The 12,934-nt window shown below is 50.5% G+C and overlaps 1 protein-coding gene across 2 annotated transcripts in view; it reads left to right on the top strand.

Annotated features, from left to right (window-relative positions):
• The window catches only part of MAPK8IP1 (mitogen-activated protein kinase 8 interacting protein 1), a 58,074-nt gene that overhangs the window by 29,940 nt on the left and 15,200 nt on the right, over window positions 1-12,934 (top strand). Inside the window, exon 3 of one of the 2 annotated variants that reach the window (XM_006026938.3) lies at window positions 6,744-6,977. In XM_006026938.3, coding sequence (XP_006027000.1) covers window positions 6,744-6,977 — 234 coding nt within the window. Of the gene's footprint in view, window positions 1-6,743; window positions 6,978-9,219; window positions 9,352-12,934 lie in introns of those variants that run through there. The other variant, XM_006026940.3, reaches the window with a different exon arrangement.

Below are 12,934 nucleotides of genomic sequence, written 5' to 3'. Positions count from 1 at the left end.
TAAGTATAATATTTTTAGTGTCTATTGAATATCATTTTGGTAAATTTAGGTTCATTTCTCTGATTTATCAAAACTGTTTTGAATTCTGATCCTTTTCCCCAGTGTTGGCTCACTTTGCCAGCTAGTATCATTTACAGTTTTAATAAGGTCATTCTCCATCCCATCATTACAATCACTATTGAAAATACTGAATGCTGCCAGACCTAAGACATCTGTAGGTCCCTGCAGGACCTCACAAGAAATGTCCTCCCACTATCACCTCACAGTGAATCATTGATAACCTCTCTTGAAGTACCTTTTTTCAACCAGTTGTGCACCCATTTTGGGGGATTTCATTAGACTATATTTCCCTAATTTACTTACGACATTGTTATGTGGGACAGTCAAAAACCTTATAAAAGTTAAGAGCTATCACATCTGCTGCGTCCTCATGTATACTAGGCCAGTTACCTGTCAAAGAAGGAAATGAGCTTGGTTTGACATGGTCTGCTCTTAACAGAACCTTGTTGGCTCTCTTTCATCACCTTTTTATTTTCTACATGCATTTAAATGGTCAGATTGGTATGAACTGTGTGGGGGTTTGCCTTCTTCTGTAGCAGGGGGCATGGGATTTCTTGAGTGTATATTAGCAACCTTTTACAGAAGCAGGATGTTGGCTGCTGTGGTCTCCCTGCTTTACCTAGCAAGTATACCCTGTAGCATGTTAGGATGTTATGCCTTGTGTTGTGTCACGGTTGACATAACACAACACAGTTTTATTAAGAGGCTATGGATTTGTTTAAGATGATTTGGATAGGGATGAGCCTGCCTCAAGCAGGGGTTTAGACTAGGTGACCTCTGGAGCTCCCTTCCAGCCCTACTTCTGTATGATTCTGATTCTCTGGAATGTTTTAACACCTTGGTCCAATATCTTTATAGATACTGAAGTCAGACTGACTGCATTTTTAATTCCCTAGGTCCTCCTTTCCCCCCCTTTTAAAGATAGACACTGTGTTTTTCCTTCCCCAGTCCTCTGGGACATTCCTCATGAGTTGTCAATGGTTCAGTATTGCTTTGACTAGTTCCTGAAGTATTTGAAGGTGATTTTTGCTAGGCCCTGCTGACTCGAGTGCATTTAACTTAACTGAATATTCTTGAACCTACTCTTTCTCTCCTGCACTCCTGTACTCTAGTTACACTTCATTTTAATAAGTACCTAGTCACAAATAGCCTTTTTTTTAAAGATGGGAGCAAAAAGGCATAGACCACTTTGGACTTCTGAAGGATTTTTTTTTTCTTTAGGGTTGTAGGGAGGTACCTAGAGACCTAGAGTGGGCATGACATACAGATTCTCTCTGTGAGCTCCAAAGTCTCTTGTGCCAATTTTGAGCAAGGCTGCCTAGGCTAGGGCTGGTTTGGGGGTAGTTTTCAATAGCACGTTGGAGTGGTGTGTTCCATGCAGGTACCTATGGACTGCTTGGCAAGACTTAAGATGAAGATCCTGTTTCCCAGGCAGCAGCAAATCCCATCAGCGGTCTGGGGTTAAAGGCTCATTTTAGGGCATATCTACATGATGTTTTGTGGTGGAGGGTAGTATTTACAGTACTTGTCAATGTACTGGAGCTGTCGCTAATATGGTTAAATCAAGTGCTAACAGCAGTGAAGCCATGATAGCATGGGCTTCAGTGTGGGCTACCCAAGCCCACTCAAGCCCCTGGGATTTATTCAGTAGAGGAAGCCTCTGTCACCTCCATTTCTTCACTACTCTTGATACCCAACCTAGCTAGCTGGATTAAAGCTCCCTCAGCTATATCTCCCCACCTCTGTCTGCAGAGTTTCTCTACCCATACATTTGTATGATGGCCATAGTTGCTGCCAAAGAACAGTGGGGAACTGCATTTGGGTCCAGTTAGAGAAGTGTTGGGTAGGAGGGACTGACTTTTTAAGCAGGACAAGTGTTGATGTCAGTGAGGAGAGGGAAGGACTCTAAAAAACAAACAAACCCTACTACTATGATATCCCCCTGCACTGAGGTGGTAGCTCTGAGGTTATCTGTGTTACCTACAGCCTTACTATTCTGCATACGTCTTCATTGCTGCCAAGTATACAAACAGCAGCAGCCCTCCTCTGCCTGTGCCTGATCCGGAGCCATCCCCCAGTCCTGCCGGCCATGGTGATTCATGTATGTGTGACCTCCAGGCTTGAATGCTGCGTAGTGCTCTACTTGGGAATAAAACTCCTGATGCTTTTACAGTTGAGTCAAAATACAGCTACTACTTCACACAGCATTATGCCACTGGGAGCACATCAGTTTAAAGCTCTGGACTGACACCCCCCTGGTGACTGAGTTAAGTTCAGGACTTCCAACCAACCCAGACCATTTAAGGCAGGGGTGTGAAAATTATGACCCATGAAACCTTATTATCTGGCCCCAGTGCTGCCTATGGGTCTTGAGTAGATGCACAGGCAGCATGTGGGGTGATCCACCTAGCTCTGTATACCGCATGCGGCTGCTTCATGCCAGATCCAGCATGCATCCCAGTGCAACATGGCCCCAGAGTGACCAGCAGGCACTGTGTGAGGTGCAGTCCTGGACCAGATGCTCCAGGACATGTACTGCACACGATGCCCACTCCAGGAAACATGTTGTTTCCAGAATGGAAGGGATGCTCTCTGGAGGAGGCATTGCATGCATGGCTCTGTCACAGAGTAGCAAGAGAGGGCGTTGTATGCAGCCCAGTCCTGAAACAGCCAGTTCAGGGCCACACTACACACAGTGCCCACTCCAGCTGCTCCAGGACATGCACTGGATCTGGTATGTGGGGCTGGTTTGCGGACCTGATCTGGCCTGTGGATTGGCCCCACACCACTCATCCAGCCTGTTTGACACTCCTGATCTAAGGGATCACCTCAGCCCCTGCGATCCAGACAATCCATAATAGGGGTGTGCAAAGCAGGCCCTATTCAATTTGGATTCAGATTTGGTCCGAATCAGGGACAGTGATTCAATCTGTTGATTCAGATCACTCTCCCTGATTCAATTTAGCCAAATCCGAATCTGAAGATTCAACGCTGATTCGGAGAATCAGCAATTTGGATATAGACACAGCTTTACATTTTTTTCTACATATCTCGAGGTACCAGGCACAGCTCGTGACCACTGTGATGCTGGGGCGCATGGAGCATCCACAGGAGTGCCGGGAGGGCCTCCACATGCTCAGCGGCAAACCCGGGAGTGGACCAGAAGTACTTCCAGTCCACCTCCAGGTCTGCTGGAGCCCCCCCCCCCCCCGCACTCCCCTGGCTCAGTGATTGGCTGTGGGGGGACCTCAGGTGCCTCCCCAGATCTAAGAGGCACCAGTCGCCGAGCCACGGGAGTGCAGGGGGGCCCCCTGCACGCTCCCTGGCGGACTCAGAAGTGGACTGGAAGTGCTTCTGGTCCACTTCCGGGTCTGCTACTGATCACGCTAGGGAACCCCCTGTACTCCTGTGGGACGCTCCATCTGCCCCAGCATCACAGCATTCACAAGCCGCCTGCTACCTAGAAGTACGTAGAAAAAACATTTAAAGCTGTGTCTATGTCTGAATCTCTGAATCTTTCTGAATCTGTCCAAATCAATTTGGAGGGTTCCGATTCAATTAAAGCATCCTCTGATTCAATTCAGATTTGGAGATTCGGCACCGAATCAGGCCGAATCTCCTCCTAATCGAATCGAGGACTGAAGCTTTGCACAGCCCTAGTCCATAACTACTCTGCTCTGGAGAGCAGAACTGTCAGCCACAGGGGTGAAACTGGCAAGCGTGGAGCTCAGAGTTTGAGCCTGAATTTTGGGACTTGATCTGGGAAGCTGTCAAAAGAACAAGTTTCCCCACCTTCCCCACCTTCAAAGCAGAATGAACATGGAGTCTTCCCAGTGAAGGATGGTTTAAAAAAGAATCCAACCTCAGGGACTGAGACCAAGATGCAGGCCATGTTTGTTTGGTGTGTTGTGAGGCATTTGTATGCCTTGCAGCTTGGCACCAATATTGATACCAAAATGAAAAACAAGAAGGGGCTTAATTTGCCTAGCTGGGCTACATGGAAGGGAGTGCTGACAGCAGCATAATAGCGCTCTGAAGGGTGTAAAATTCATAGTGAGAGGAAATACTGGGGTGTTTATTTAATTCTTTAAAAAGCTACAGGTGGAATAGTCACACCCCTGAGGTAGCTGATAGTTTGAGATTGATTAAACAGGCATACTGAGGCAGGCATGGTGAGGGCAGTCATGTCTCGTGCATTGAGAGTAAAAACAAGAAAATAAAAATTCCAGAATTATGTTTCTGAAAAGGACTACAAGGACAATGACAGCAAAGTACCTGTCATTACTCACAGTCACCCCAAAGACATCTGGAGTTGGCTGGACAGTTGGGCCTGGCAAGAGTCAAGGATTTTGTGTCTGACTTCCTCCCAACCTCTCTTCCAGGAACTCATCTTATACCACCTCTCTCCAGTCAGATTCATGTTATACACATACACAGCTTATCCCATGTGCAAATACCTGAATGCCCCTGTTCTTTATCAGTTAGTACCACATTATATATTTATATCAGTCAAATTTGTGTCACACATTCTTGTGGCATCCATGCTGTCACTTTTGTGGCTCCAACCCCTCTCGATCCCTAATATCCTTTTTTAGATAGTCTGTGCTGTCCTAGAATGCATGCTTAAGGCTACTTGCTTCTTATATAAGCACGTTGCCCTGAAATAGTATGATAAAATTGATATCTAACTTATCTATTTGGGCTAAGCCTAATCAGGTAAGACCTACTCAAGGCAAGACTGTATCTTTTTTTTGAAATGTTGTCTCAGGTCAAATCAGCCAAATCATTTCTAAATTCTATCAACTGAGCAGAGCCCAATCATTCAAGTCTGTGTGGTGCAACCACTGGCAAGTAACCTGCCTCCCAGACTCTTCAGCCTGTGGCTTCAGATACTCCTAAATCAATGGCAGGGATCCTACGAGAAAGTCCCAAGCCCAGAGGTTTTGGAGATCAGATGCCCCCTACTCTTGCTTGCCCCTAGACATAAAGTCGAAGTAGCAAGTTAGAGGAAAAGCCTGAAAGCAATCCCCCATCACCAAAATTGTGTACCCAAGATCCTCATATTGGGAGGCATGTATAGGCTTGCAGGGATCAGCCTGCCTGCAGTGCAAGGGACAGGCCTTCACCCTCCTACTACACCAAGTCATCTTTTGGGTCTAAGGGCTTCCCTACTTAGCCTAACTTCCTCTTAAATCATACCTTATGGGATACACAACAGATACAAGTATTTACCCCAGGTCAGGGACCTGGAGCCATGTCTGTAATCCAATTCTTATCATGGACAAGTGCATCAGTTTCACCAAACCACATCCTGGAAGAGGCAATGGAAAGAGTTCCTCCTTAGCCACTTCCACTGTCCACAGGCCAAGGCCAGAGAGAATAACTGAGCCTGGCAGCATAACATACAAATTCGGACTCTTTTCTGTAAAGCACAAAGGCATGGCTGGCAGCCTGAGATGGAGGCCTATTCAGTTTAAAAAAGAGATGCTTGAGGGGGGACATGATAAGGGTTCACAACATACTAAATGGTGAAGAGAAAGTGAATAGGGATTTATTATTTATTCTCTCTCACAATACAAGAACTAGGGGTCTTAAAATGAAATTTAAAACTAACAAAAGGAAGTTCTTTTGCACACAGCATGTAATTCAAGTGTGGAACACATTACCACCAGATGTTGTGGAAGCTGACATTTTAGCCAGATAAAAGAAGGGACAGATTCTTGAAGGAAAGTGGCATCAGTAGCTATTGAGCCTGGGAGTTAGGGATACAGCCTCTGAATCAGAACTTCCTAGACCTTAAATGCTGGAGGCTGCAAGTGGGAGAGAAACCAGAAAAAAACCCTGATCATACCCTGTTCACTCTCCCTTTCAGCATCCACTCTCCGCCACTGTGACACAGGAGGCTGGGCAAGATGCACCTGTGGTCTGACCCAGTAAATGGCAGTTCTTAGGTTATTAAGTAGAGGATGGGCAAGTTAAAGGGGATTCCTGGAAGCCACTCACTGGCAGTGTGATGATATGATATGATATGATATGATATGATATGATGCCACAGTGCAGTCTACCAGGGGAAGGGATGGCACTGCCTAGGATTTTTAAAATTAGACTAGGATGGAGTCTTGGAAAATTGATTGTATCAACCAGCCCTGCCTGGGCCCTGGGAGAACTGGCTGCTCTGACAGATCCTTCTGGCTGCCTGTGATTCTCTGCCAAATTCACAAAGGGCTGATACTCAGATCTTGTGTTTCTGGGGTAACCCGTGCTAGCAGCACTGCCTTGTTGTGTCAGCCAGTAAAATCTTAGCCCCTCTGTGTCCCGCCCTCCCAGCCAGCATCGCTTGCAGTATTCTTCTTGTGAATCAGAAGAGAGCCATGTTGCTGCAGTTGGAGCTGCAGCGTCTGGGCAGAGAGATGAAACCATTGAGTTAATAAAGATGCTTTATAGGTGCCCCTACAGGTGCCTGCTGGTTGGGGAAATGGAAACCTTTGCTCATAGGTGGGTTTGGAGGCTTGTACGTTTTTTTTTAGCCTGTCCCTTTAAAAATAAAGCAGCTGAACAGAGATTTGCTCCTGCTGTTGCTGCTGTATCCCAGCTCTGGCTCCTTCTCCACTGCTGCTGCTGATGTGATGCGACTGCCCGACCTTCCCACCCAGTCTCATGATTCTCTCTCTTAATCCTTCCAGAGCCATGTGAGCCTACAGGCCAATAGCATCCTGGGAGTGGGTGGTGGGGAGGCGAGCCGGCTGCAAGCAGAGATGCTTCAGCTAGACCTGATCGATGCAGCCGGGGAGACCCCGGCTGAAGAGGAGACAGCACCCGAGAAGCTCAAGAAAGAGCCCCTGCCGGTAACCATGGACACCTACAGACCCAAGCGACCCACAACTCTCAACCTCTTCCCACAGGTGCCTCGGACCCAGGTAGGTCTTGCCTGGGGCGTGTCAAGGGGCGGGCAGGGGCCTGGATCCTGATGTGTGGTGTGCACTGCAAAGATCCCTCTCTCTTTGCTTGTCCCCATGTTCCCTAGGGAGCTCAGGGAGGATTTCCAGCCTTCCGACATTCCCAGGTGCCAGTTACCTGCTTACGGTTTCAAGGCAACACAGCAGTGTTGGGGGCCTGGGGGCAGGTGAGAGCTGTGGGTTGAGGAGAAGGCTCTGGGGTTCCAGCAACCATAGCTAAGACTGGGGAAGGAGAGGGTTAATGTCTTTTGCAGGGTGCACTTGTCTTGGATGACACAGCTCAGCTGGTGAATGAAAGAGGCTGCAGTTCTGGGAGAAAGCTCTGTGTGTGTGTGTGTGTGTGTGTGTCACACACAAGCAGAGCAGGTGCGGGGGACTGAAATCTACCTTGCTCTTGGGGAAGAGGTGATGAGTGGTGGAAGAGTTGCATTTCCCTCTCCTTAAACCCCTGCAAAAATGTGAGGCTCTTGGGAGGTGGGGGTCAGTGGTGGTGACCCCTCCAAGCCATGTCCAATGGTTTACCCTGTTTGGTTTACCTCTGCTCAGTCAGGGTCTTTGCCCTCTCAGAAAGCCAACTCAATACTTGATACTGAAGAAACAGACTCTAAGCCCAACCCTTGAGGCAGGAGGAGCCTACTAGGTTGGCAGGATGGGCAAGGAGGATGCAGGACCCCTACCACACCCAGCTTTTCTGATGGACTGCAGTCCAGTCTGGCAGCATCCTCCGCTATCTGAACCCTATGCCACTCCTAGGTCCAGCCTCACACTCTGCCTAGGTGGGGGCAGGGGCAGGAGAGACTTATTGGTTCTCTGTGAACCATAGCATGTACAAGAGACCCCTTCATGAGCTTGATGTTGCTTCCTTCCCATCACCTGGGGGAAGGGAGTGGTATGATGGTTGTCAGTTTGGCAGATAGGCCTCTAGGATGCATGGATCCAGATTTCCAGCCCTGTGGCAGGAGTAAGACTCTGGGAGGTTGCTGGCCTGGGGAAGAGACTGAGCAAGGGTCTTTGCCGGGGAGCCGGGGGAGGGCGCACAGGTCATGCTGAGGAATTTTTTACCTGCTCACCCCCAGTATTTATAACCAGAAAGGTGATAGCTGAGTCAATTGAGGTGGTAAGAGAGGAATGGAGGGGGCTAGCCAGAAGAGGGGGAATCGGGGCAGAAGGTCTAGTGCAGTGGGGTAGAGTTAGCCTCCAGCAGAGGAGGGGGATGGTGGGACGTAGCCAGGGAGTGCTTGAGGGATGGCACCTGTTGGCAGGGAAGGGAATTGGAGGGATGTGTTTGGAATTGGGTTTGGGAAGCTGCAGGAGAGAGGTCTGGGAAATGAGGCATGAAGTGCCAAATGCATGAATGAGCCATTGAGCAGTGTGTTCACGGGGCCAGGAGGGGGAGGGGTGGGCAGGCTAGGATGATGTGCGGGGCGAAGCAGTGCAATGGGTGTGGGGGAGCTGCAGCCAGAAGGAAAGTGTGAGTAGTTGGGCAAAAGACTGCAGCTGGGCTGTTTCTCTCCTTGAGCCTCCTGGTCTCACAAGCTCAGCCGTGTCTTGCCCGAATGTGGCTAAAATGGGGGAGCTAAAAATGAACACCCAGGGGCTGCAGCAGGGAGTGTGGGTAACTCAGTAAGGGATGCCCTTCCCCTTCCTTTTCATGCGTGGAGTTGGGGTGCTGTCTGTTGTGTGAGGTACCAAATGGAGGTTCTTCCTAGTGGTGCCTGTTAAAAGCAGCAGGATATGAATCTCAGTGTCTTGTACAAATTCCTTCTTTGGTGCTTCTGCTGCCCCCCCTCATCCCACATGCAGTTGCAGTGAAAGAGGATTCTGCTCCCAAAGTGCTGGGCCCCGGTGCTGTTCCACCCCAGAGGGGGCTGCATTTCAGGGTGAGGGGCTGCAAATGTATGTGCAGTGGCAGAAATCCCGCCGCCTGCATCTCTCCTGTAGAATATGCAAAGCAGCACAAGGTGCAGGCTGCCCAGAAGGCTATTTTTATCAGTTCCTGTAGTTCAGCCATGGCTGCTTCTGCCAAGTAGAAGGATTTTCATCTTGGTGGCACTCAGCTGAGGAGCATGAAGCCAGAGGCAGGTGTTCCTCTGGGTGACAGATGGGGAGTAGTCAGTGGGCGTGGAGCTGGGTGTCAGCAGCATAAAACTGGCAGCTGATGTTAACTCTCCAATTGAGGAACTGGGGGTGGGAGGAGCAATGAAGAGAGTAGAGCCATGGAGAGAGCCTTCTCCTCCTCACATGGGAGGTGCAGCTGGTACCCGACACAAAGGGAGAGCAGTTAGAAAGACTGGAGGCAGCCAGACATGTGAGCATAATGGACAAGGAGGAAGAGGTAGGTTTTGTAGCCTTCTGCACAGAGATCCTGGAGGAGAGAATGGGGTGTACAAGCCTACGAGCCAAGGGTGCTAGCCAGAGGCAAGCCTGAATGGCTCTCAGGGAACAGAGAGGTTGACTTTGTCTGGTACTTTGCACATGAGGTGAGTCTCTTGGGGAGGGACAGCAGGGAACTGTGGGTGACAACAGTGGAGAAACAAGCCAAGATGAGATGTATGTGGCTCAGGAAGGTGAGAGTAGGTGATGCCTGGGTAATGAAGAATTGCACCAAAAGGAGGGAAGGAGGGAGGCTCAGTGGAAGCAGGAGGAAGGGGTTTGGCTGCAAGAGTGCTACTGGCAGCTTGCTTCCCTCCTGGAGTGGAAGAACATAGCAGCCCCTTGGCAGAGAAGGGGAACCAGGGTGGTGAGGGTCCAAGCCAAGGGCACCAGCAAGAGAGCGAGGAGAATGCAAGTGGTCTTAGCAGCTGCAGGAAGAGGGAGCCCTGGGTCTCTGCAGGGGAATGCTGCACACTCCTGTCAGCCTCAGACTCAGAGCTGGTGCTCAGCTCCCCTCTCTTTTGGATGAGGAGGTGATCACAAGGAATCAGGTCCCTAAGGAAATACCAGGGCAATGGCTTTGGGGGGACACCCGTGGATATGGCTAATGAGAAACAGGAGCTTGGTGGGAAGGACCGTGTAGGGGACAGTATGCAGAAACAGGGGATTGTCAGGACTGTGTGGTGGGTGAGTGTAAGTGCAGGGGGCGGCAGGAGGATGGAGATGCAGAGTTAGGAGTGGATGGGGCAGATGGGTGTGTGTAGGGGAGAGGAGGGCTGGGACATCTGGCCCTCTGAAGCTGGATGACTACACTGTCTGTCAAATCCGTCACGATGCCATTGCTCTTCCACTTGCTGGGAAGACTAATTTTCCCCCAGCATACTTCCCCAGACCTGCCCTTGCTTGCCCCCCTCTCCTGTACCTGTGAGTGGCCGTGCTCTGCCACCCCTATGGCCCCATGTCCTCAGAGGCCTCTTGCACTTGGCTGGGGGTGGGAAAGGCATCATGGGCTCCTAGCCAAGGGAAGACTGTCGCTGGAGCCATGTGCAGCATCTGTGGGAGCCAGATACCTTTGCTGCTTGTCTCAGGGTGTTTCTGGCCTCAGATTTGGCCAACCAGCATCCTCCTGCCCTGAAAAACAGAGCTAAGATGGGGTGTCTCTGCAGCAGGCAGGCCCCACTCCACACACGTGATCCTGTGTGTGAGCGGAGCAGTGACACAGACAGGCAGGCTTAGAGCCTGGCATGTCTGGCAGTGACAGCTGCAGCCTGTTAACCCGTTCAGACCCCAGTACTGTGGAAGAGGCTTGAAAGAGCAGAAATCTGCCCAGTTAGTGAGGGTGACAGAGGGCCTTTTCAATCGGCTTCAGAAGGGTAGATAACTGCTGTGAGGAGGCTCAGGCTGCCGGCTTCTCATTCAGGCAAAAGGAAAATAAATTTGGGGCAGTACCTGAGTTGACGGGGCAGAACCTCAGTGCCAAGGGGAATGGAGGAGAGAGAAAGGAGAGTAACGGGCAGAGGGGAGCCTCTCTTTTTGTGGGCAGTCTGCTTCTGCCCATGAAACAGTGCTCTTCCCCTTCTAGCTGTGGCTCAGGGGATCGGGGGAGCCAAGTCATCTCTGGGGACAGAGTTGCTGTGAGAAGAGACGACTCCTCCTCTTTCACTCCTCCTGCCATGGATTTGCTGTTATAAGCTCCATGTGAGGGAGCAGCTGCCCTCCTCAAGAGGAGGGTGTGGCCTGGGCAGTTAGGATAAGTAGCTCGGGCCCACACAATCTGGAGGCAGACAGATGCTGTTTGCACGCAGATGCTTTATGGAGCAGAACTGCCCTTGAGGTGGCATCAATAGGCCCATTTACCCTGTGCAGCACAGGGCCAGGAGCTGCTGAGCTATGTGCAGCTCCCCATGAGCGCTTTCCTGAGGGTGCATAGCACCACTCTCAGCTGCACCAGCGTCTGCCCACCCCACCAGCCATACTGAAGCCACCACTTCACTTTGCCCCCCATTAAGATGGGGCTGGCTGGTGAACCCTCACAGCAGGTAGCACCGTTCCCAGGCCACCATTGCCCTAGCAGACTGACCCTGGGGCCTTCATCCTTTCTTCTGCACAAAGCTGAGCTCTTGTTGTGGGAAAGCTCTGGCAGCAGCTGATGGTGCAGAGAGGACAGGAGCTAGACCGAGATCTTCTGATGCTGCTGTATCTATCTCTGTGTGGATGCCTGCACTAGGTCTTGCTGTCTCAGCTCATAACGTATAAGCTTGGTGAATCTAGCCCCCAGCTCCCAGCAATCTCCCCATCTGTTGACTTTCCTGTAGCCCAGGTGCCTCCCAGTGGCTCTGCCTTGCAGCCCTGTCCTCCACCCCTTTCCTGGCTGTTCTCCATCTCACTGAGGATTCAAGCCACTTGGTATCTTTGATGCCCTCCAGCTCACCTGGACTCCATTCAGCCTCATGACTCTAGTGAGGATGTCTAGGTTGGATATCAGGAAAAACTTCTTCACTGTTAGAACAGTGAGGCGGTGGAATAGACTGCCTGGGGAAGCTGTGGACTCTCCATCACTGGAGATATTCAAAGAGTATGGACAGCTGCTAGTCAGGGATGGTCTAGGCATAATTTAGGCCTATGTTCTACTGTGGGTATTTTCCATGCTTCTGGGCTGTGCTGGTTGCCACATGGGGCTGGGAGGGAACTCCTCCCCCCACTGCTGTTATATGTCTGCTCGAGGGGAATGCCTCCAGACCTAAGGTTGAGGAGGACCGGGTTAGAGTGCTTCTGGTGGGGCTGGATGTGTTCAAATCAGCAGGTCCAGATGCTCTCCACCCCAGGGTGTTGAGGGAGCTAGCAGGGGTTATTGCAGGGCCCTTGGCACGGCTTTACGAGTGCTCGTGGTGCTCGGGCCAAGTGCCAGATGATTGGAAGATAGCCAGTGTGGTCCCCATCTTTAAAAAAGGGAGGAGGGAGGACCCGGGCAACTATAGGCCCATCAGTCTTACCTCAATCCTGGGGAAACTCTTTGAGAAGATCATCAAGGAGCACAACTGTGATGGGCCGGCATCGGGGATGATGCTCAGGGGCGACCAGCATGGTTTTTCTACCTGGGGGGAAGTGGGCAGCGGAGTCCTTGGGCCCGCACTGTTCTGTTTCTTTATCAGCGATTTGGACGACGGGGTGAAAAGCAACCTGTTCAAAGTTGCTGATGATACCAAAATTTGGGGTGAGGTGGGCACACTAGTAGGGAGGGAAAGACTGCAGAAAGACCTGGATAGGTTGCAGGGGTGGGCTAACAAAAACAGGATGTGTTTCAATACAGACAAGTGCAGGGTGCTGCACTTGGGCAGTAGTAACCAGCAGCACACTTATAAGATGGGAAACTCCCTTCTTGAGAGCATGGAGGCAGAAAGGGATCTTGGAGTCAGTAATGACTCCAAGATGAACATCGGCCGACAATGCGAGGTCACGGTCGACAGGACTAACTGGACCTTATTGTGCATCCACATGTGCATCTCAAGTAGGGCCAAGGAGGTGATCCTCCCCCTCTACGTGAC

This window comes from Alligator sinensis, unplaced genomic scaffold (assembly GCF_000455745.1).
Source record: "Alligator sinensis unplaced genomic scaffold, ASM45574v1 scaffold592_1, whole genome shotgun sequence".
NCBI lineage: Eukaryota > Metazoa > Chordata > Crocodylia > Alligatoridae > Alligator > Alligator sinensis.
The sequence above is the reverse complement of the archived record's forward strand: the minus strand, read 5'-3'. Positions and strand labels throughout refer to the sequence as shown.